We start from the raw sequence: 24,171 nt of genomic DNA on the forward strand, positions 1-24,171 counted from the left end.
AGTCTCTTCAGGAAGTCTTTTAGCATAATCCCAATGCATCTACTATTCTCTTACTGTGTGACTAGTGACTGTTTAAGTCACTTCTGTTGCTGCATCCTGCATTTGGTTTTGGGAGGGAAGAAAGTCCTGATTCACATTAGTTTTGGACATGTATGAATGGAAAGCTGAAGCAAATGGATGCATTTTTTCAGCCTATCATGGTTTCCAATAAGTGGGGTGGATATACAGTGTCAAAGAAGTCAGGCTGAAGGCCTACACTGAAAAACAAAACCACGGGGAATGAATTGTTCTCTGAGAATAATGTCGATAAAAGAATTGAAAATGGCCTTAATTCAAAATAGGAATTGCAAAGAAACAAATACCCTCTGAAGACAATATGAGAAATACGAAGATATCCCCCATTTGTGAAACAGACAAATTATTACTATGGATGTCAGCTGGGAATAATGGAAAGCACTTATTCTGGTCCATGTGAGTTTAGGCACTGTGTACCAGGAAGAGTGAGAGTACAGCCTCCATTGGCTGCAATGCGGGGAGACCCTGAGGTCTTGAAACTGTGGCTGAGAAATTTATTCTGGTTAGCTGAAAATATCATCTGATGAGGAATTTATGAGTAATAGCTGTCGTGGCTTCAGTTATTTCCAAGGCAGAAGGACAGTCACCCTCCTCTTGGTGACAGAAATTTCTTATTGCAGAGTGCGCTGTAAATCAGATGAGAAATGTACATCAGACAGCATGGTTTACCAGGCAGAAATTGAATTCTGGGGGGACGCCTGGTCTGTGGATACCCATCCTCCCTGGTAATTCACTCAATAGGCTGCTGGTCAACCTTCTTATGTTGAGGGAATGGGCAAGGGGCAGCAATAAGATTATTATTATTTGGTCTCCCTACTTTTCAGGATTTTAGAGAGAGCTGTATCACAAAGTTGGCAATAATCTAGGTGCAATATGTCATTTTTCAGAGCAGGACTAACACAGAAAACTTCTACTCAGGCTGATGAGGATGGTGGCAAACTAGCTTCATGATTCTGCCTCACCAATCAGATCTGTTATTTCAAGGTTCTTTTCAGTGCCATCAGATTCAAAGTGATTATTAGCATTTGGACCTGCAAATGCTTTTTGACCTATATTTGGGGACTACAAAAATATGCTCAATTTAATTGCAGTAAATTCTTTCGGAAGGGATGTAAGAAGTCAAAGTTCTTCACTCATGTATTTCTCAACAAAAATTAGGATGGACTCTTTTGGAGATCTTAATGTGAACCGTGTGCTCGTTTTTCTCTCTGTGAGGACCAGTGCAATGGTAGGACTGCATTTTCAGTCCTTCCAGCACAGCACCAGTTGATTCTCTGTGGGAGTTGTCATGTTTCTTATCCATTAAAGCAGACCCCTTAATAGCTCCTATCACTGCCAGGCAAGCTTTGTAAGTTCAGAGTGTCTCTTATGAGACTTGGTATTATACATCTAATTCAGACAAGTATGTCTCACAATCACTATTGCATTGTTTCCAAAGAAAATACAATAATTATCCTTTCCTCTCTGACGCATCAAAGCCCAGCTCATAGGAGAGCTAAATCTCCTGGCAAGAAAGTTGTGGTAAGATTTGCTTTTCAGCTCTAGCAACAGCCAGTGTGCAAAAGCTGACTAAATACCATTGGATTGGCTGTCAGCATTTAGCTGTGCATTCTTGACAGATGTCTGCTCTTTGATATGTTCCCTTTACAAGGGGAACTGCATAGGTTGTATACAATCTTTACAATGCTTTTGGTTGTTGAAACTCAAAGAGTGATTCTTTTTTCTAGGGTGGATAGGAAGAACTACTTTTGTCACCATCTGTAGACAGTAGGATGAGTAGAAAAGGAATCTCTTTTGAGTAACAAGTTTTCACATGTAGTCTCATTGTAAAAAGAGGGTCTGTCCAAGATACAGAGAGAAATCAATAGTAAAAGTTTGGTTCTGTTTTGTCTGAAGATATCTGTGCTATTAAAAATAAGTGGGGGAATTTTAGACTGCAGGGTAGGATATAGTTAACTTTGACTGTAGAAATTGCCACATGGTGGGAGTTCCAGAGAGCAGGATGAATGTGTCTTTGGTGCCAGGTCTGGTTTGCCTGTAGTTTCCATCTTCCATCTGGCATTGACAACAGCACCTGAGGTAGGAAGGTGGAAGCAGGACCACCCCAGTTGCCTATGGCTGTTTTTTTCCATTGGTATTGCACAGACCTCAGAGCTTGGAGGCATGAGCTTTGGCCTGTAAAGGGTAGAAGTTTTGAGGCCAAACCAGAGATGTTGCAGTTTCTTTTCCCAAAAGGGAGGTATTTTATCCTATTTCAGTTTAAGCAGAATTAAAACTACAGGGGACAACCCAGTCTGCTGTCTTCTGTACCCCTTGTAGTGGTGACACCTGATGTTGGCCATGGATTTGTTTTGTGGTGAGAGCCACTGGATTTTTAAAAATCTTTATTTTCTAGAAGCACATTCAAGATCTAAAGCCATATTTTTAAGAGCAAAAATGCCTTTTTAATTAAAATGTGAGGTTATAATGATGACTTTCTGGATGGCAAATAACTGATTTACATCAAGCCCCAACTTAAAACATAGTACTTGGAGCACCATGAATACAAAATTCTATCCTTTCTTATCCCATGTGTAGGAGGAATCCATCACAATTGCAGATACAATGAAGCAGTGGATTTTGACATTTTATTAAAGTTTGGACATGTAATCACTCTTCAATGTTCTGTTCAAAGGAGCCTCAGCAGAAAATAGCATAAAATTACCATGCACTGATAATGGAGAGAAGCACTGAACTTCAGATTTACACTCTTATTACTCGTTCCATCACATTCTCAGTTCTTTGTTGTGTTGTCTTTATAGCTTCTGGTGTTCTGAGAGTAAGGTCCCCATTCATTTTTGGAACTCTAAAAGGACATAAATTATAATGGCTGAATTCTGATATGACATGGGTTAACAAAAAATATAGAAGTTCTTTACTCTCAACTCTCAAAAGCAAAGCTAATATATTTTCCTACTGTTTTCTTTTGATTTCTTTTCCAAACATACAAGAAAAGTTAACTGTCTCTGACATTTGAGGTAGATGCTGTGTTATTTTTCTCTGTGGTAAAGTTCTTTTATATGTTTTAAATGCTAGCATTAAATTCTGGACTCTGATTATCAAGAAAGTCACTTTCATTTGTAAAATTAATTTTGTAATTTCTATCATGAGAATTTTACATATAAATATTTGTGTAAGTTGCCTTTTTCAAACAATCTTGGCACAAGAAACTCAGCCAAAATGGAAGGAGAATTGTTTATGGGGAGAGAGAAACTTTCTAATCTTAAGAGAAGTCTATCATGTTTAAAGAAAAACACAGTTTTACTGATAAAAGAATTATTAAATAAATCCACTAGGTTCACTGAGTAATAACTTTTCACCTCTTGCAACTGCTGCAACAAACAAAGAAATAGTTTACTATTATGACTTTGCTGAAATAGATGGGAAAGGAATTGTCTGTTCTGTTTATTTACCAGCGAGGAGAAAAAAGGAAAAAAAATCAGGTATTCAAACAGAAGTCAAAAAAAAAAAAGCCACAGAGAGAGAGAAGGCTGTAAACTCTTTGTACTGTCTTTGACTTTGTACTTTTTGCATATTTGAACTTTCCCTCCCAGGATTTTTTCATATTGCAGGTTTCTGTGCATGAGTGGATTTCTTAAAGAGCTTGCAGATACAGCCTTAAAAGGTGTCCTTCAGGTTGGTAGTAGATGGTCTTAACTTCCGTAAACAGATTAGGCTTTGTCAAAGTGTTTTGGGTTTATTTTTTTGAGGGGGGTATTGTCATCTGTGATGGCTTACAAGCAAATCACGTGGATGATGACTATGCCTTCATGATAGCATACGGAGATTTTTTTCTAGTTTGACAAAAAAGTGAGCATTGTTGCTTCTGCCTGAGTACTTTTCACAGACGTGATGATGTCTTGTGTAGCAGCTTTGCTGATGTAACCCTAAAGTCTTAAGGCTTGGAAAGTTCTAATTTTACCTGCTCTTTCTCTGCTAACCAAACCCTTTGCTTGGTTACAGCTAAGGTGGGCAAAGAGCACTTTTGTTGGCAAAGAGTTCAGTCTTAGCAAGAAGCGGCAGCAACTTAAGATACTATTTTATCCAGCTGTTCTGGGTACTCTGCTCCCACGGCACAACCGGTAGGAGGAATACACTAGCGATCCACAGCCACGTGTCTGCAAAATCCAGGAGTTCAGTTTACACCACTGCAGTCACTGTAATCCTTTATATTTTGTTTGCCTAGGTAAGCTCAGGTAAACAACCCTTCTGTTTAAGGGAAATGCCCTCTCAAATCTGCTGGCAATGTTGTTCATCAAAATTAAATATTTTAAATAGTAAGGCTCTGCCAACCTGGCTTGTTTCGTTGGAGTGGATTAGGTTGGTCTGTTTGTACAAGAGGGGATTTGTAGGTGGGTACAGGGGGCTGCAGGAGAAAGGATGAGTGACAGATGACAGGCAAAGCCTGTTACCCACTGAGGCACAGAGGGCACTGCTTCCACCAGTGCACCAGAACTAAGCGTCAGCCTGGAGGGTAGTCACAGTTCTAGGGAAGCTCTGTTGTCATCAATATAGCAGGAGCAAGAGTTCTGTAATAAAATTGTCTTGTGAATTGGTGTGGCAGTACGAGGTCTGTGGAAAGTGGTGAAAGAAATGTGTGAGTTGAAGATATTTTAGGTATTTCATCAGTGGGTTTGGAGAACACACCCTAATTAATAAAAGTCAGTTGGTTTTGAAGTTGAAACTTTTGAGTGCAAATGCATGTTGAGTAATATCTGCACAGAATTATTTCACTGGAAGGCCTTTCCATCTGGTAAAGCCAAAAGCACCTCCAAAATACATCAATAAAAAGTTACTAGAGTTTATTTTGCTGATGTATCATTTTACGCCTGCAGAATGGAAGTGCAGTTTCATTTAGTTGTCCTGACTGATAGTAAGGGAATCATTGTGAAGTGGGCTTCAGATCATGTAATGAAGGGTTTCTGAAACATTTATGCTTTATCTGCTAGTAGTATTCAACCTCTTGCTGCTGTTTCTCGCTGCTTCTCCAACCTGTCTCATACACTGAGAAAGCGAGGGGCCATGAGTCCAAGCCTTCACTTCAAGGAGCTGCTGTTAGCTGTCTGCAAGCTATGTATATTTGCTAACATGTAATTCTCAGCAGAACTTGGGCCCCTGACATATCTATCCTCTGTGTAGGTTACTAAAGTTTTTCCTTCACAGGGAAAAACAGGAAAAACAGTGTTGCACAAAGCCACATGTAGCAACACTAGAAACAGAACTCAGGACTCCTTTTAAAAAAAGAAAAAGATAAATTAGACCGAAGGCTGGTTTCTTCAACTTACTTGTCTTTTGAACTGAATAATTGAAATGTGTTTTAGCAATGCCGTTTGTATATCTATTTATTGAGAACACGTATGGAATAGATGACTTGGCATGTCCCATCAGACAATAGGGGATTTTAGTGTGGATATGTGTCAATGAGCTGGGACTGCCAGTATAGGAGAAGCTCTTATAACTGCTACACTTACAAGGATAGCAGGATAGCAAACACAACTGAATTTCGTGACAGATTTCTTGAGGCTGGATTAAGTAATTTGCCTCTAGAATTTCTCAAAGAAAGCTGCTTTTGAAGTCAGATGTGCCACTCTTTGCACATATTGGATTTGGGAGGTTTTACTGATTAAAGCAGCAGTAATATGGGCTTATAAGATGTTGGGTCAAATCCTGGCAGTACTATGAAGCCCTAGTGAATTCAGTGCACTTATCCTACTGATAGGGAATCCAATGTATTTAGGCTTCTCTGACTGTGACCGGTTGGTACTGTGAACATGTCATCGTCCAGCTCAGCTAAGTTGGCTGGATAAACTGCTGCCCTTTGGGCTACTTGCAGGTATTTGTCATGCATCCTGCCAGAAGACTTCTGCTGTTTCAGATCTGCCACTTAAGCTGCTCATGTCATCACTTCTTAGCCTGTTTAAGGGGAAAAACGGGCATTTATTGCCAAAGATCTACTTCTCTATATAGTTGTATAGGCCAATTTAGCTCACGGACTGAAATCTGTTAAGGAGGGGAGAGTAATCTCTTCTGGTACAGCTATATCCAGGAGAGAATATGTCCATAGCTTGCCATTTTGAGAGCTGGTTTTGACAAGTTTGTTTCAGAAAAGCTTATGGAAGGTATGCTGTCTTACAGTGAAGAATGTCTGTAGAGAGGTGTGGGCATTTCCTTAGGAGAAGATAGCAGTAGGCATGAGGAATGCTTCTGGAGCAGATGGGCCTCTGATCTAGAACTGTTCTTGATATAAAGCATGTTTGGTTGTCAGTGGTCATCTACATGTGTATTTGAAAATGGGACTTGAACTGGTAAAAGCATGGTATCCTCCTCTTCCTAGAGATTTATTTCCTTGTCAATTTCTACTAATCTTGTCTAATTCACTAATGCCTCTGATAGAGGCATTGATGTGGAGAGTGTTTTCTTGAAGACTTGGTGTTCCCAGCCATGGCCCCAGAGTTTGTTTATGACCAAAAGGTGGAAATGGCAACATGAAGAAGGAGTCTTGATTCCTAGCCAAGTTTTTAGTCTGTTTCACCTGCAGGTTAAGCCCTCACCTTTTGAGCCCCTTGCTCCATTTGGTCTCTTTGAGCTGGGGTCTTTGCCATATCTCTAAATAGTTCTTACTTTGAAAGAGCAATCTTATTATGAGGAATATTGATGTTAATTGACAAACCTTTGTTATACACATTGAGCTGTCTGTTCCTTTCCTTTCCAGCTTCAAGATCACTCTGAAAAATGCTAACAAATTAGGAGCTTCTTGAAATTAGCTTAACATGAAGAAGCAAAAATACTCAATTCAGTTACTGGTTTAATGCAGATCAAGGTAATATTCTCACCTCATTCCCAAAGGCCCATAAAGGAATAGTGCAATCCCATGGTGGCATCCATACAGATAAAAGGCATATCATACAGATATGACTGCATTATTTGGAAACTATTGCAAGGTACTCCTCTTTTCCCTTTCATTTAAAAGCATTTTGAAGACACTAATGCTGTGGGGAGGGAGTCTTAACATCTGAGCACTGGGAAATATTTTCTTAGTTGTCTGTTCTTCCAGAATATTTCTGAGAACTGGGTTTTGTTTCAGGGAAATGAAAAGTTGGAAGAACTTGTAGAAGATTTAGAAAGACCTGTCAGAGGCATAAAATGGTTAATTTACCTTCCTGAAATTCTTGTGTTTTCTGGAAGAAAGCACAGTTGATAATTTCTTTTAGACCAAAGTTTTGGTTGGGCAGGACCAGATTTGTTCAGATCTAGGTATTATTGCTCAAACTTTTGTTAGAGAATGTAAGCTGGATATGTGGCAGCAGCCCAGCTGGACAAAGCTGCAGCAGCCTTTGACTCTCTTGTTGATACCATCAGCTGGCTGCTTGCATGGTGGGGTCTTGTTTGGGGACCAGTTACACATTCTGTTTCATCGAGGGCTAAGTCAGTACCTCAGTAGTGAGAAAAGATGAAGGGTATATGAACCACTCCTTGGGTTCTCTCTAGGTGTCACATACCCTTGAGCACTAATTCTCCTCAGGAGCTGGAGACACTTTGATTGCTTATTTAAATATTTAGGTAGATATAAAACCAGAATAATGTTAACTGCCAGTTGCAGATATAGAAAATGCCCTTCCAAAAGATTGAGAGGGTTGGATTTAGTATGCTGGTTGTTTTCACAGCCTTCATGACAGCTCCTTAGCCTGGTATCAATCCCCATTCTCATACTTGGGCATCTGCTACATTTTTAAGTTAGGAGTTCCACTTTCTATTGCAACAAAAGAGTATAGTTTTTGTGGAGGTGAAGGGGACATTGTGATTGTTTCTCACACATTTTTTTTTAATTCTGAGATGGGATTTCTTTTGGTACAGCCATCTCTTTAACCTCAGTGCACACTGCTTCTGCTTAGAAAACAGTGTTAGTATCACAACTCTTCAAAACAGATACCTTTTAGATTGTAATAGATGTCCCCTGGAAATTGGAAATGGGTTGGATTTTCCATGTCTTGGAACTGTTGACCCATGCTTTAGATCAATGCAGGCTCTGGCTGAGTCTTCCTCTTTTTTCTTTTCCCCATTTAGCCTGCAATACTGAACAGCTAACCCAGCTTACCAGTCACGTTTCTATAGCTCCTTTCAGAGAGCCACACAAAACTGCCAGCTGTCTACCTGCTGTAAAAGCAAACCCCCACCATTCCTAAAGTAGATGAACATAATATGGTAATGTAACCAGCTATCATGAACAGGAAAGTGAACAAAGCCCAGTTAGTGTTAATGTTCTTGCTTCTCAGTATGTACACCTGCTGAGTCACATTTAACTTTCCTCTGTGATATAGCAAATTAAGTACTTAACATTTTTTCCCTAGGTATTTTGCATAAAGAAGCACAAAACTTGTTCAGGTTTTCTGGTTAACAGGATACTACCCTGAGAGCACTATTGTGCTCTTCAGGACTGAGTAGCCCACACATCTTGCCACAGATGTGGGCCTTGTCTGTCTCAAAGGCAGAGAATTTCAGAGGGCTCTTTGAAGGACTCTGCTGATAAGGAGGCTGACATCCCTATCTTAAGTTGAAATGTACCTTATTGTTTTAGCTTTTAACCCAGTAGTCTGCACTACCTAAAATGCCTGAATTACAGGGAAGGTTAGTATCCTTTGCTGTCTTTCCTTGACAGGTTGATTGCTCAGTCTAAACTTGAGACTGTTGGATTCTCTTCTTAAATTAGCTGTCCACCAAACTTTCTTTGTATTAATCAGAATCAGTAAATATGAGCATACTGTGCATAAGGCACATGAAAAGATGGTTGCTGCAGCTGTTTTAAAAACCCCAGCGCTTTGCCATATGACTTGTGCCATGTAGTGTTCTCATGATGGCTTACTTAGGGGGAACACCTTCATATTTTTGAGTCTTGCATAGCAGAGAATGAGGGTTGCTCATTGCAATATTGCATGCGGATGCAGAGACCACCCGCTGTTCCTAAACACAGGGAATTAAAATCATTTGTAACCAGGAGAGACTTCGGATGAAGTTTGCCAGAAATGTAGTAGGAACCAAAATAAAAGAGTCCCTACTACAGGTCAACCAATTCAGCTTTTGGAATCAGCATAGCATAGGAGTTCCTAATCCCTCTGGTGGTAGTGGTCTGCCTTCTAATTTTAGTCTCTTTCAGTTTACTTGTAAAGCACAATAGACCAGTGGAAAAAATCTGCATTTTAAAAAACTTTTTGAAGAGCAGGCATGAGTCATACCTGTCCCTGCAGGCCGTTAAAAAGCTGCCAACAGTTAGCTGGAAGAAGTGTATTTAAACTGTGTTCATGCCAATTTAAATCACTTTATTCAAAAGCATGAATGAGGTTGTAGTATTCCATTAAGACTGTTGTTATCAAATTTTAATGAGGAACTATATTTACACAAGCAGCAAATGAGTTCTTCCCAGAATTTTCTTTTTAATCAAACATTCCTAAACATTGTCTATGATTTTACAAGGGACAAAAGTGAACATTGTACAATCTTGTCCCAGTGGGGAAATTCAGCTAACAACTGGGATGTGTTTAAATAACTGCACATAAATTGAAATTTAGGTTCATCAATGAATGATCTGGTCAGTGGCTCATAGCATGTTTTGTTGAAGGTAGATAGTAAAATGGGAATTCAGGGTTGGCCAGTTTTCAAGGCACAAGTTTGTTCTGTGTCTGAAATTAGACTAAAGGGAAGAGTCCTCATGATGTGTGAAGCTTGTGTCGAAGGTTAAATTAAAAGGGGCTTAACTAACGCTAGTCTGCACTTTGATTTTTTGCCAACTTTCTGATCAAAAAAAAAAAGGGACTTCTGCTAAATACCAGACTGCAGGCTGGTGCTCTCATCCTCCTCCCTCCTGCTTCCCTTTCCCACTTCCATTCTGTCTCTCCCTGTCACATCAGCAGGCCTATGACATACAGCAGGATATTTTTCCATTCCTGTGAGAAAGATTGGCACACATAAACCAGTTTGGCACTGATTGAATATTAGAGATGGAGTATGATAATAAGAGGAAAGTGGGTAAAAAAATCCCTAGAGATTTGTCAGAACATTGCTGGCATTGCTTAAGCAATATTATAGCTAATAACAAGCTTTAGTAGTTGCTTTCAGCAAAATAAAAGGAATAGGAACTAGGACATATATTTGCACAGGCTTTATTACAAAATCTTAAATTTCTCTTCCAGTGTGCTAATTTCAAATAATAGTTTGCAATATTCTGCATTTTTCCCTCTTAATTTTGAAATAGTTTTAAGATATTTTACTGTACAACCAACCACATTGGTGACATCGACTGTTCCTTGGCATTTTATTTTGTAACATTTAATTGGTAAATCAGTAGCATTAGATGGACTGCATTTCCTTAAATAATTGGATTTGTGAAATAGTGAGTCTCCATAAACTTACAAACTTTAAAACCACAGTTGTCATCTAATTTTGTGGTTACAAGTGAATGGAACAGCAAAGAAAAAAACATTCAAGTCTTTAATTTACTCCATCCTGTCTATAAATAAAGAAATTGTAAGCTTCAAAAACCAGGAGTTTAGTTAACTGTCTTGCTATTTAACCCATAGTGAATGGATAGGTGTAGGGAGCACATCAGTTCCATTACACTGATTTGGCAGGTTGACAGAAGTTTTTAGAGAAATGGTTAAATATGTGATTTCTGAGGTTATGTGAATGTTGCAACATGCAGTTTTCCTTAAGGGTAGAAACAGAGGTTTTTAACTTGTAGTTTTTTAAATTCAAGTAGAAATGTTATAGCTTTATAAAGGAAGCATAAGCTTTTATTGAACAAAATGCCTTCACAAAAGAAGCTTAGACATAGCAGTGGACAGGTATGGTAGTTTTCTTTTTTTTATGCTTAGTTCTTCGGTTTTCTGTAGGTAGCACTGTTTGAAAATATCTCTGAAACACTGTGAAATATGCCACCTATTTCATACTTCCTGAATTCTATGAAACATCTGTTATAAAGAGTTGTGCTGGTAAAGCTAAATTCAGTGTAAAGAAAAAAAAAATTAGCCATTGTCATCCCTCTTGTCTGGATGAGGGACTGGTTACCCGAAGTTATGCAGTGCTGTGTCTCTTGAAGAGGCAGGCAAGCATGCTGTGTGGTTTCTAGACTGGAAGCACCTGTTCAGGGAAGAGTGTTTTTAGTTGGGGCAGGTTTCCTGGCCTGCTTGCTCTGCCTGTAGCCCATTTTGACATGCAATTGCACAGCATAAGGTTAATGACAGTGGGTTAGCAAACCTTCAAAGCATCTGGTGTGACCCCGGGATGCCTGGCATTCCTTTCTGCTCTGCAAAGGTTTGGCATCCATCCTCCACTGCAGGAAGAATGTACTCAGGAGAAGCCAGCTCACAGGGCACCCCCAGGCCTCTAGAGAGGGGTGAGTTGTCATGGCAATAAATCATGAAAGCTCATGGAAAAGGAGTAAATCCCCTTCTGTGTGCTCTACCATAGGCATGGGTTGGGTGAGAAAAGGAAGCTGGATCAAGCAGGTAGAATGTGCAATTTTCCCTTTTATAACCACCACTACCGCTTAATGCTAGGGCAGAGTGTGTGTCATGGGAAAATGACCATTTTCATGTACCAGAGACACTCTGGGCTGCAAGGAGTCTGTGTCCTACCAGTCACAGTGCTGATCAGACTAACCTGACTGACCTGTGCCTCACCGAGCATTCTGTAGCCAAAGGCAATGTCGGCAGAAGTGCATCTTCCCTCTAGTGGCTGCTTCCAGCTGCTCTGCAGATGTGGGCAAGAATGGCGGAGAAAACACCAATATCCTCTAGATAACTTGCTGGTGCAGGTATTAGACAAAGCACAGGAGAAGCATTTCGGAGGGCTGAAGCACTTCTGTGAAGACAGGCTGAGATGTTGTTCAGCCTAGAGGCTGAACAGCCTGAAGGCTCCAGGGAGACTTCTCTGTGGCCTTTCAGTTCTTCAAGAAGGCTTACAAAAACGAGGGAGAGTCACTTTTTATACAGGCAGGTAGTGACAGAACAAGGGGGAACGGTTTAAAACTGAAAGAGGAGAGATTTAGGTTAGATGTTTGGAAGAAATTCTTTACCCAGCTGTTCACTGAAGTAGGTTGCTCAGAGAAGCCCCATATCTGTAATTGTTCAAGGCCAGGGTAGATGAGGCCCTGAGCAGCCTGATCTCGTGGGTGGCATCGAAGACCACGGCACAGGAGGTTGGAACTAAATGATCTTGAAGGCCCCTTCCAACTCAGGCCCTTATATGATTCTGTGATCCTGTGTCCTGCAATCCAGACGTCCCCTGCCGTGCAGATGCTTGAACATTGTATGGAAAAATGCTTGCCCTGAATTCCAGGGAGGGAGAAAACATGGTCAAGGTTGGGAAGGGAAAGAAAAGGAGTGATAAGGTGGGACAATAAGTCTTACTAGACTGTGATGCTGTGGAGAGGGCAGGATGGACAAAACTAGTGGGGAAATACTGGGCCAAAATATTAATACAGGAAGAACAGGGCAAGAAAAAGGAGGACCTTGGGGATGGTGCTTACAGAGAAATAAGGAGGAGGAAAAGACAGAGAGAGCCCAGGAAATTCATACATGTTCAACAGAACAATCACCTCTGCAAAGCTAAGAATCAAGGATCCTACACTTCTGTTACCAGCAAACTGCCCTGGCACATCACGTTTCATCTTCCTCTAGAGCTTTTGCACCAAAGGTGGCATCCTGCTCTTCCTCACTGCTGGTTACCCACAGTGGTGGGGCGTTGCCTGGGGGCTCAGGCCGTGTTCCTGCCTGCCACACTGGACAGGGAGTCAATGCATTGCCACATGACGGGGTGAATTCCCTTGATGTTATAAAATGGATGCCAGAATGCCATGCCTAAAACATTGGAATGTTTGCCTTTGCAAACTTGATGCACATGCACAGGTAGATAACAATGTATAATAAATCACAACCTCAGACACTGTTTCCACAGAATCGCTCTTATTTAGTATGTACCATGCACAGGCTGTCTTGTTAAGCAGCTTTTTTGGAGTAAAAGCATGTCATTCCTGTCATTTCAAATTCTTTTGAATGCTTGATTCTGTAACCTTTTATCCCCTTTAGGTAAAACAGGTAGGAAAAGAGATTTGACATTTTTAATAGTTTTTTCTTTACATTCTTCCTAAATCCTTCTGGCTTAATCTCTAATTCCAGGAATTCTTCTGTCTGTAGCCTAAAGACTCACAACTAGCCCCTTCTCATTCTCACGTACCACAAATGACAACAGAAACTATTTTGTAAATAAATTTGTATAGATTATGCCAGACAAACAAGCACTTCTCCTGGCAATTGAAATTAAGCTATATCAAGGAGAAAAAAAAACCCCAAAAAAAAAACCCAAAAAAACCCAAAAACAAATGGAAACTTAACAGATACCAGTCCCCCATTTGTATTCAGTGCAAAGGACAGACATTTTAGGTAAGCTTTCCAAGTCCAAATGCATATTTCTTTTTCTGTACAAAGGTGATTTGTCAACCTGCTAATATTTGAGTGAAAACAGTTTGAACATTGGTGTTCAAAGGCAGAAACGCACAATTCTCCAACTTGGAAACATTCTTGTCAATATAAACAAAACAACTCAGCTCTCTGGTTGAAATACTGAAAAAAGGAACTGGTCACTATTAATTTATTTTGTATTGTGTTTATCATCTGTTGATCAGCAAGGAGGGCTTGTGCTTTGTGTGCCTACAGTCCCTATGAATGTTTTTTTAACTTTGTGGACTATTGTCACATGCAGAATCTGTGAAATGACTATGATAGGAATATAAGGTAAAATTATTTTAAAAAGACCCCAGGCAGTGACTGCTATCCTCATATTGTGCCAACAGAATACCCTGTGCCCAGGTGGCCTCTGGTTGCTGGTGTGGCAGCCACTGCCCTTGACTTTAGTGGTGTGTGTGGGTATGTGGGAGAAGAGTGGGCCAAGGGAGGGAAGTGGATGGGATGTGTGGTGCCACCTTCCTCCTCAGTGCAAGTGTGGGAGCCAGCAGCTTGCAGGAGTTGCTCTGCAGGGCCACCCAGGTTTGCCCAGTGTGTATCATGCAAGGTCATCACTTCAGGAAATTTAGGAATGTCCTTTGGTCTCTGAAGCAACTGCTGCTGTGACTCAGAAGCACAGCCTGGTTCAATGTGAACTTGAGTGATTAGCACAGCTATTACTGCCTCTATAAATAGAATTCATCTTACAATATATTAAGTTTAATGATATAATAAATAGATTACAGTTAACTTTAATAGGAGTGCAATGAATGTAGACGCAGTTCTTATGAAGATGTGCTGCCATTAGAGACTGTTTTGCAAGATGTATTATATGTAATACCTTCTTCTTCCTTTGAAAAATAAATAATCTTACAATACTGTGTAAAAACAAAACTCAGTAAAGCAACTCATAATGTTCCTGTTGCACAAAAAGCGGTGAAGGATGTGAAACTGCAGGTTGCATTATCAACCTTAACTCTGCTCCTTATGAATATACACTATGAAAAAAATGTTTATTATATGCTAATATTGCTAGTTTAAAACAAACCATATATTTCTGTGTAGGAAATTTGCATGTGGTTACTGTCACAGGGAATTAAATGCAACAGGAAGCTTAGCTGCACTGATATTTTGTTTTAATTTATCTTTTTCTTTACAAGAAGAAAAATGCTTTGGGAAGAAAAATGTTCTGTTTTTGTTGGTTTTATTCAGTGAAATAATATAGAGTTCTAATGAGATGAGCTTTCTGGAGTTACAACGTGACACGTTTAAAGAAGGTTGGCATTATACCCCCTGCCTGTGGTTCACCTTGTTGTGCTTGTTTTGTGGTAAACCTTTGAGTGTCCATTTCCATTTATCACAGAGTGAAGTATATTTTTCCATGCAAATAAGTTGTACTTGTGACAATACAGTCCTCTGGGTTGGGAGGACAAAGCCCAAACCCCACAGTTCCTTGCCTTTTCACCTAGAGCTGTAGTTTTGCAAGTGTTCAGGGTAAGGTAGCTCTTCTGGGGGCTTGGGGAGGTTAAAAAGGAGAGTGTGGGCTGTACCTCTTGCTGTGCAGGCACACATGCATGTGTGGCTATGCAGTGAGGGAGATGAGGAATCTGACCTGGCTGGAAAATAGCCTAGCAAAAAGGTCCCAAGGTCAGCTGCCACTGTAGTTGACCACAGAGCCATACAATGAAGTCTGTGGTGGCACCTGAGAAGGTGATGCAAGCATAGAAATGAATGGCCAAGGGCAGCCACAAGTGCAGGAACTGTTTGGTTTTTTCTTCTTCCCAGTGGCTGTGCTGGCTTAAATGCACAAAAAGCTACAGCTGAGAGAGTGGTGCCTCTAGGTGTAAATAATAGGCTTATCCTCTCTGCATGGGACACTCAGGTCATAGTTCCTCATACCTTTTTCTCAGTGGTGTAGCTGGCTCAAGGAGTTTGTGCCCTGCCTGTGAATTGCTCATTTGTTTCTGCTGGCTCAGCTGTTTGTGAAAGCATGGTAGAAATTTAAGCTAACAATTCGTTCTAAAAGAAAGAAAAAAGAAAACCCCAAGGGTAAAAACTTAAACCCATCTCTCTTCACCCTACATCAGATAATGAATGTGGTTCACAGGGTGTTTCTACAGATGTTTGTTCCTGCAGAAATAAGGGCAAGAGCCATTCGGGGACAGGAATGATCAGGTGAGCCTGGGACATCTTTAAGCTGGTGTTATCACCAAGGAAGAGTGCATGGATCTGTTCCTTTCATTAATGGGCATATGACAGCTTTGGCTGTACTCCTTTAAAATAACCTAAGCATCGAAGCATATGTTGCAAGTTCTGTGCCCAGCTACAGGGAACCAGCAAAGAGGACAGGATGTATGACCTTCAGAGGGGAGTTCTGCTCTGCTGGAGACACAGTGATGCTGTATTACATTAAGCCTGTCTGTGAAATCTCCCTGCTCTTAAAACATAATTTGAAGTTTATTATAAGCATCCAATGCTGAAGTCTGTTATATGCACTTCATGTTTAAATCCTTTTCAAAGCTATTTTTACAGCTATTAACTTGCATATCTTTTGAATTCTATTACAATGTATTTAGATCTCTATTTTATTAAAGGCAAGTATTTTAAGAAAGTGGTTTATGGAAAATCTCTGCTATAGATACATACCTTTAAAATGCTATTTGTAATCAAAGTTCACACTATTCTAATTGGATCTGGATTTATAAATAAATATTAATTGATTTTTTTCAGTTGCTACCGATGCCATTTCCTTCCCTGCAGAAACAAAGCTTAAAGTCTTTTTACAATTTTGTTTGACTACAGTACCTTACTTTGCATGGAAATCACGGATAATCATGTGTGGGGAATTTCATTTTGAAAGCAGTCTTCAAAATGCTTTGCCAAGAAACATTATACAGTTAGTGAAACAGTTTGGTATTACCTATCATACTTCATAATACGTATTCTCCACTCCACTTAAGTAAGCTTTGGAAGGCTTCATGCAACTTAATGTAATGCCTCTCTGGGTCCTTCCTCCCATAATAGAGTTACTGTTGCTTTCACTACTTCCTCCCGAACCTGAAGTTCATCAGTATTATAAAAATGTCATTTAATCATTAAACTGCTGATCAGTGCACATTGCAGAGTCCAGAATTGCTTGTATTACACTTGAACTACACATGATCATAAGTGTAAATTTCTTCCTGTAACTGTGTTGAGGCAAACAGGAATGAACCTTTCTAAGCTTGCTGCCCACATTATAAATAAATTGAGCAGAAATTCCTGTATCTGAACTGCTTCCAGGGAGCCAAGTTACTTTTGTTCTTCCCTCATAGCTGTAATGTAGCAGCTGTTGGTCACAAACTGGTGCACCTAAATTCATTTCTCCAGGTCTGCTGTGTGGCATCAATACTAATGGTATATTCTACACAGTTACACCTGTGTGATAGGTGCATCCTATACTGTACCCTTGAACTTCCTTAGCCAAATACCCATTTTCCTTAACTGGTCAGTGTGCTAAACCTTTGTCTCACCCTGTCCACAGATCTGAAATTTACCCATAAAATACTTACAGCTCAGCAACTAGGATGCACACTAATAAATCTCAAATCTGCAGCCTGTAAGGCTGCTGCCTAGCCCAAACTAAACTGGGAGAAACTGTGAGAACATGGGATTTCTATGATCCCAGTGGGTCACTTGTGTAATTTCATTATAGTTCAAAAAGAAAAAAATCCGACAATAATAGCAGTGCCTTTTTGTAGAGGAAAGGCCCACCCTGAATTACTTTGAAACATGTTAAACACTTGCTATCGTGTGGAATATTTTTCTCCTTTTCTGAGACCTTACGCATGTTGGACTCTAGCATGTGTCTTTCTCATTGAGTAAATGGGAACTTAGGCTTTTAAATGTAGGTGTCCTAAGAAAAGCTGCAGTTAAATGTCTAGAGCAGATGGCAGAAGTACCTCTCTGTGGGGCCAGATTCTTGCCTGAATGGGAGCATTTGGCAAATTAAATGAAGTATGTAGCTGGATGAATAGGTCGAATATAGAAGACAAAGTGCTGGCTGCTGCAGCTGCCCAAACTAGATTACCGAGCAGAAGGGGAGTGTTTAAAGCCTAAGTGGGTCCAAATTTGAGAAAGGGAGAAACAACTAACCATGACTGTTCTTCTCGGGTCATCTTCACCCTGTGTCCAGGGTAAATCTTGCACAGCTAAGGATTTGGCCCCTCCCGCTTAGGATGTTTTATTTCCTGGATAGAAAAAACCCTGCAATCCTATTAGACAACACACAAAAATCCCTCTGAAATGTTTCTAAAGGAGTCAGTCTGCTAAGCGTCTGCTAAATGTGCAGAGTACACAGAATCCCTTCTGGCACTGTCTTGAATGATGCATTTACCAATATTAATGGAGATACCAAACCATATTGCTCCACAGCTCCTCTTGCACACATTATGCTCCTGACACACATATGTGTGTATGTGAAGTGCCAATTATGGTTTTTGCATTCCCTGGTTTAAGCACCAGTGTTTTTTCAAAATGCTGACTGGCCATTACCACAGCCAGGCCATCCTGTGGTCTCTCCACTCAAAAATGTTTCTCCAACTAAAAAAAACCAAACCCAACAAAAAATGTTGTTTCTTTGGTCTGTTGCACTGTAATCTCCGTTCTTCTGGGGATTATATAGCTCTGCGGGTGATTTCTGTAATTCATTCTAGTCTTTCATTAGAAGTAATAGACAGTCTTAATTACAGCATGCCACATGACAAACTGGTAAAGGTGCTAGAAGTGTTGCCAACAGGAAAAGAATTGGATGCTGTGAATTTTTTTTAATTAAGAGTTGGCAGTACTGACGGGAAATAAGATTGGACTTGTGTCCACTGAAAACTATGTAATTTTGGTGTAGACATTTTTCTAAATGTCATGAATGGTATGTTGTTTGTGGTTTTAAGAACTTGAAAAATTATTGTCAGTTTAAACAAAGTAAGACCAACCTTTGAAATTAAATGTATACCAAACAGGGAGATAAATGGTAATTTTTGATTTTTCTCTTAACATTGCTTTAAACTGTAGTCTTCCTCAGTGTACCTTAATTTGTGATGAACATTTACTTTATACCATTAAGTATTCCTGGGGCATTAAGTTACCGTAGTAAATATTATTTCCAGTGTTGGTAGAGATGTAAGTGAATGCATCATCTTTGCTACTTGCTGTCAAGCTCTCAAAAGCACCTGCAGGGTTGGGGTCTTATTCCTCCACCTTTGTGTTTTCCCAGAAGGCACAGAGTGAAGCTGTGTGACCTCACTATTCTCAGGTTAGGCAGTTCCACATTACTTTTGCAAAACCAAGGGAGATTGTAGTGCATTCATTACACAATTTTTTTTCTGAGGACAGGGTGGTTCTCAAAGTCAAGAGAGAGAGAGAGAGAAAGTCCTTTCTAGAAAGGAATTTAGAGTGAGAGTCTAACAGTAGGTGCCCTCAGCCTTTGGTGGAGCATGTTCTTCTCCAATAACTAAGAAGAGCCTAGGCTGTGGTTAGGCATTTTCGGGAAGAGCAAACATCCAACTGGAGTAATTGTGCAATTACTCAGAAACTATCAAACTTAGTTTGAGATAGAAGGAATGTTTTTTTTTTTATTATTTGTGGAGAATCAAAAGTTGGACCACTACAGAGAAAAATACTAAAAAGGTGAGAGCCAGAGCCATAACCATGTGCAATTTTTGTTTATTGCTCTGAGAAAGGCAGACTGCTAGATGAGAGACGGTCATTGTTCAGATGTCACATCTGTCTGTGATATCTGTATCTAAAATTAGGAAAAAACCCAAACCTTTTGTGCAGAATAAATACCTGACATACCAAGTTTTCTACCATTAGCAAATGATTGTTGGGGTTATTACATGGGTCCTGACTGTGGCAAAGTGATTAGTAGTTAAGTCAGTGGGATTTTTTACCATGAGAGAATATCTGTCAATCATGATCAAAAGAGAAGTAATCTGCAATAGTAGTACTCCAAAAGAGAGGAAAATAGTAATTTCTAATTATTATTCAACTCATTGACTGCTTAATTCCAAAGCACATTTTGTTGAAAAGATAAATCTAGCCATGCTGTCAGATTACACTTGCCTTTGGGCTGGGGGAGAGGCTAATCCCTGGGGATTTCCTGCCCATTCCTGCTTCTGTGCTGGAGCAAGAGTAGCCATCATCCCCCCCCTGTATCAAGTGCATTCACTGATGCACTCGAGAAGGGGCAGAGATAGCTGCAAGAATCACAGGACATTAGGCAAGCGCATATATAAAGTACTTCTCAGTTCTCACAGTGATAATGTTCAAATTCTTTCTTACTCTGATGGTTTGAGTATTAATTTGCTTCCTATGATTATTTAATGTGTATATGCAGCCTGTGGTTTTTTTTCCCCTTCCCTTTTGCATGTCATGTGCTAGCAAAGGAAAGCAGTAATAGTCTCCCGGGATATGTACAGCTCTGTTCATATCTGAGGTATGAAGTCAACTCAAGACCATTTTGTTCTCATAAAATATACAGCACTGCAGTTTAGTAGATAATGGCATAAATGCCAAGATTTGATGGGCAGAACCATTTTCACTGGGAGATGAAAAACACTGTGAGGACTCAGTGCTGGATGGGAGATACATAAAACCATAGAGAGGCAGAATCTGTGCTGTGGGGGTAGTGATTTCACCTTATCTGGCTATACTAACACCTGCCACACTTAGCTATTGCTAAGTAATAATACATATAAGATTTTTTAAAGTACTAATAAGGAAGCTAATGGGTTTTACAGAAAGCGCTTCCACTTCTTTAGATGTGTGTTCTGTAACGGTAGAACCTTTTTTTGTGCTGCTTTGGGTGATAAAGAAGAGAGTTTCCCCTCAGGTCAGTAGGAATGGACTACATGCTTCCTTCTGTTTGAGCGTATCAGTCTGGAGGGCTGCTGAGCATCTCTAGTTTCCACTGCACCTGGGGAAAATTACAGGGGAATGCTTGCAGCTTCAGAGCATGTTCAGGGTATGCTCTGTTCTGAACTTGGGCAGAAAACTTTGCAGGAGGGAAAAGAAAAAATAAAAATAGAAAAAATTCTGAAGCTTGAGCTGTCTGTATTAAAACTAAAAAAATCAAGCTGCATAGCTTGCTGTGCCGGTTCCAGGGATCTGTCTGAGAGCCCAGCCATATGTCAGGAACTTCAATGCCCTTGAATCGAGCCATAAGGGTGAGCTGGACAGATTTGTCGATGTGAAGAATGACCAAAAAAGGAGCGTTCTTTAGCAAGTAATTACCAAGGGCTTTCCTTGTGCTTTCACTGAAATCCAGGTGAGAATCCTGCGTAGGATTTTTAGCCCGAGCTAAGATGGCTTGGTGCCGCCCAAGAGCTGCCGTGTACGGGAGAGGGGAGCGTGTGCGCGTCCAGGCTGTTCCAGGTGCGCGGGGAAGGCTGCCTGCCTCCCTGCTGGGGAAACCCCGCTCCTGCCTCTGACAGCTCCGCCGCGGCTCCGCTCTGGATTAGTAGTTTAATGTATATTACATAATTGCTGGATTCGGGTCTTTCAACAACTAAATCTTCAAAAACCGTTTATTCTATTGTCTAGCCAACAGAGGGTATTTCAGCATCTTTTTCCCTGGCAAAACTGTAGTGCATTTCAAATTATTCTAAAATTACCCGCACTTTTGAAGGACTAATTTGCGTCTGTCCACGGAATGCAGTGATGGACGAGTCCAGCCAGGCCTGCCGAGGGCGATGGTATAATTATAATTAGTGGAAACGAGCTTGTTTTGCACCCGCTTGGAAAACCGTGGAGAGAGTGGCACTGAGAGAACAGAGCGAGGGCTGGGGGCAGCCCCTGCCTCGGAGGCGGTGCGGGAGAAGGGGGCGGGGGGGGAGGGGGGAGGTGAAAGGGTGGAATAGCCCCAAACCCTCGCAGCGCTGGGGATTTTCTTAAAATTTCTTCCCCTCTGCGCGGGGTGGGGGCGGTTTCCCGCCGGCGGGGCCCGCGGGTCCCTCCCGGCCGCGCATCCCGCAGTGCCGCGCCGCCGCTGCGGAGGCGGGCGGGGAGGGAGGGACGGGGCGGGCGCGGGGGGCGGGCGGAGGCAGGCGGCGGGCAGGGCGGGCAGGGGGAGCCGCGCTCCGCGCACGCAGGGCAGGGTAGGGCCGGGCCAGCCGGGCCGAGCAGCGCCGCCGCCGCCGCCCGCCGTGCCCGAGCATGTCGGCGCGGGAGGCGGTGACCTACCTGCCGGAGAAGGGGCTGTACTGCCAGCGCCTGCCCGGCCGCCGGGCCCGCGGGGCGCCGCCGCCGCCGCGCAAGGGGAAGCGCGCCGACACCATGGGCTTCTACGGCACCCTCAAGATGATCTTCTACAAAGTGAGTGGCCGCCCCCTCCCCTCCCCGCGAGTGCGCGGCCGCGGAGGGCGAGGAGGGAAGGGAGGGGCGGGCGGGGGCCGCGCGTCCTCCGCGCCGGCGGTCCGCGGGCGGAGACGTGCCGGCGGCGGGGGGCTGCCGCCCGGCCGTAGCTGCAGTCAGTGCGCTGCCGGGGAGCGCTGCCGGGGAGCGCTGCCAGCGCTTGGTGGCGGGCGGGGATGCGGAATGCAGTTTGCTGCCCCTTCTTTTCATTTTCTATGTGTAAATATATATATATATATATATTTAAAATTTTTCTATATACAGCAGTCTCGCTTAGTTTGATAAATAAACCTTGTCTGAAGGAGTTGTGTTTTCCTAGCGACAAATTAAATGTTTAGAGGGATGTTTGCTCGACGGTTTCTGTGTTTTGGTTACACAGAGACCTTACTGATGTCTGAATCTTGTCACTAGACCTCTCTGCTGTAGAGAAAGTTTTATCTTCAAATGACAAACGGCATTTTTGACCATCTATTTACTTAGCACCTTCTGAGATACTAAAAGTCAGTCTGCGTGGTGGAACCCATGTGAAAGTTGCCTAAAATGTCTGAAAAAAACCCAGCCAAAAGAAACAGGTGAAATCATTATTAGGCAACATAATGCATGTTGTTTCCTTTGCTAATGCAAAAGAATTAATCACTAGAGCTGATTATTCTGCTGTAGGCTTTCTACTTTTTATTTTCAAGATGTGTTTTTGCAAAACTGCATCTCCCTGTTGTGAGAAGCAGAAGAGGAATGCGATGATGATAAGCTCTTAGAAAAGCAAGCTGGAAATAAAAATTTTCCTTGAACAGGAAAAATCCTTTCTGAAAAGTCTATCATCAAATACTGGAATTTGTTCTCAAACATCTTACTTATGCTTCCGGTAATTTTGATGGCTCACCCATCTAGCACAGCAATAAAAGATGGTATCCATTATTTTTCAGTGATCCTTGCAACTGGTTTTCTTGGGGGGAGCAGGGGGGGCTGCTCCTCCTGGGGCTGGGGAAGCAGCGAGGGTGAGGCTGGTGATTCGGCAGCATGCAGGGCGGTTCTGGCTCAATGCTTGTCTGCTGAAATGCCGTGGAGTGTCCCATGTGAGGCATAGGCAAGAAAACACAGCTACAAGGCAAGCTCTTCTGGTTCTGTTGTAGCTGTTCCCATAAAAACAAGCCTTAGCTTTCCTGAGTAAACACTAATGAAGCAGAACGCAAGATCCTCGGTGGCCTTTTTTAGGTAAAGCCAAAAGGGTATTTTAAAAGTATAAATAACCAAAACCACAGCAAAAGTATATGGACCATAAGCTTTAGAGAATCCTGTTGGGTTTGGGGTGTTTTGTTTTAGGTAGGTAGACTGATACAATAAATGGTTAAATAACTATATTATAATACAGCATTAAAAATATCAAATCAGTTGTGTAAGAAAAATGCCAACTTTTAAACTGTATCTTAAACATGAAACTTAAAAAAAAAGGAAGCAAATGTTTATACTAAAGTCAAAATGTAATAGAAGTAGTTTATGTATTTTGCAGCTCACAGTTGTAAACAGCAGTAAACATTCTTCAGCTGGCTAAACTATTGTGGTGTATCGCATCTCAAAAAAAAAAAAAAAAAAAAAAGGAAAACCAACAAAAACTCAGAAGTTGCATTTGGCACACGTATGTCTCATTTAGTCCAAAAGTCTGTGGTTAAAGATTACCCAAATATGTAGAAAGTAATCTCTATTTGTCTGCCTAGATGAATATGGCTTTCATTGGTTTCCATCTCTTTGGTAATTTTTGCAGTCTGGCTTCCCCTTTTAGCAGCTGCCCTGCTCATTATTTGGTTTTGATCATATCTAATTGCGGGTGACATTCGAGGCTGGGGTGTAGTGTTTTTCATCCTTGCCCTTCTTGGAAAAATGCTGGTTAATCTGTCACTCAGTTTTACTGCAGTTTTATAAATGTGTTCAATGTACAGCTTTAAAATAAAAGTATATACAAAAGAAAAGATACAGTAATTTTTTTCTTTTAGGCCCTGAAATAAATATGATTTATAATGCAGACAGGCTACCTAAACTGTAACCATTTCAGTGAGAGAAAACTGTAACCATTTCAGTGAGAGACTAAGCAATGAACCTGAACACAAAGAATCCAGGGCTTTGGTTTAGTTCCTTCCCTCCTCTCCTGGGAGCACAGAAAGAGAACAGTTTAGTGAATAAA

The 24,171-nt window shown here is 41.2% G+C and overlaps 1 protein-coding gene across 7 annotated transcripts in view; it reads left to right on the forward strand.

Moving 5' to 3' along the window:
* Window positions 1-24,171, forward strand: part of FBXW7 (F-box and WD repeat domain containing 7) — a 176,940-nt gene that overhangs the window by 120,995 nt on the left and 31,774 nt on the right. The window contains exon 1 of one of the 7 annotated variants that reach the window (XM_068187285.1): window positions 21,689-21,956. The exons of the other annotated variants lie outside the window; for them this stretch is intronic. Coding sequence (XP_068043386.1) covers window positions 21,798-21,956 — 159 coding nt within the window. The 5' untranslated portion in view covers window positions 21,689-21,797. Of the gene's footprint in view, window positions 1-21,688; window positions 21,957-24,171 lie in introns of those variants that run through there. 7 annotated transcript variants of the gene reach the window in all.

Source organism: Anomalospiza imberbis, chromosome 4 (assembly GCF_031753505.1).
Source record: "Anomalospiza imberbis isolate Cuckoo-Finch-1a 21T00152 chromosome 4, ASM3175350v1, whole genome shotgun sequence".
NCBI lineage: Eukaryota > Metazoa > Chordata > Aves > Passeriformes > Viduidae > Anomalospiza > Anomalospiza imberbis.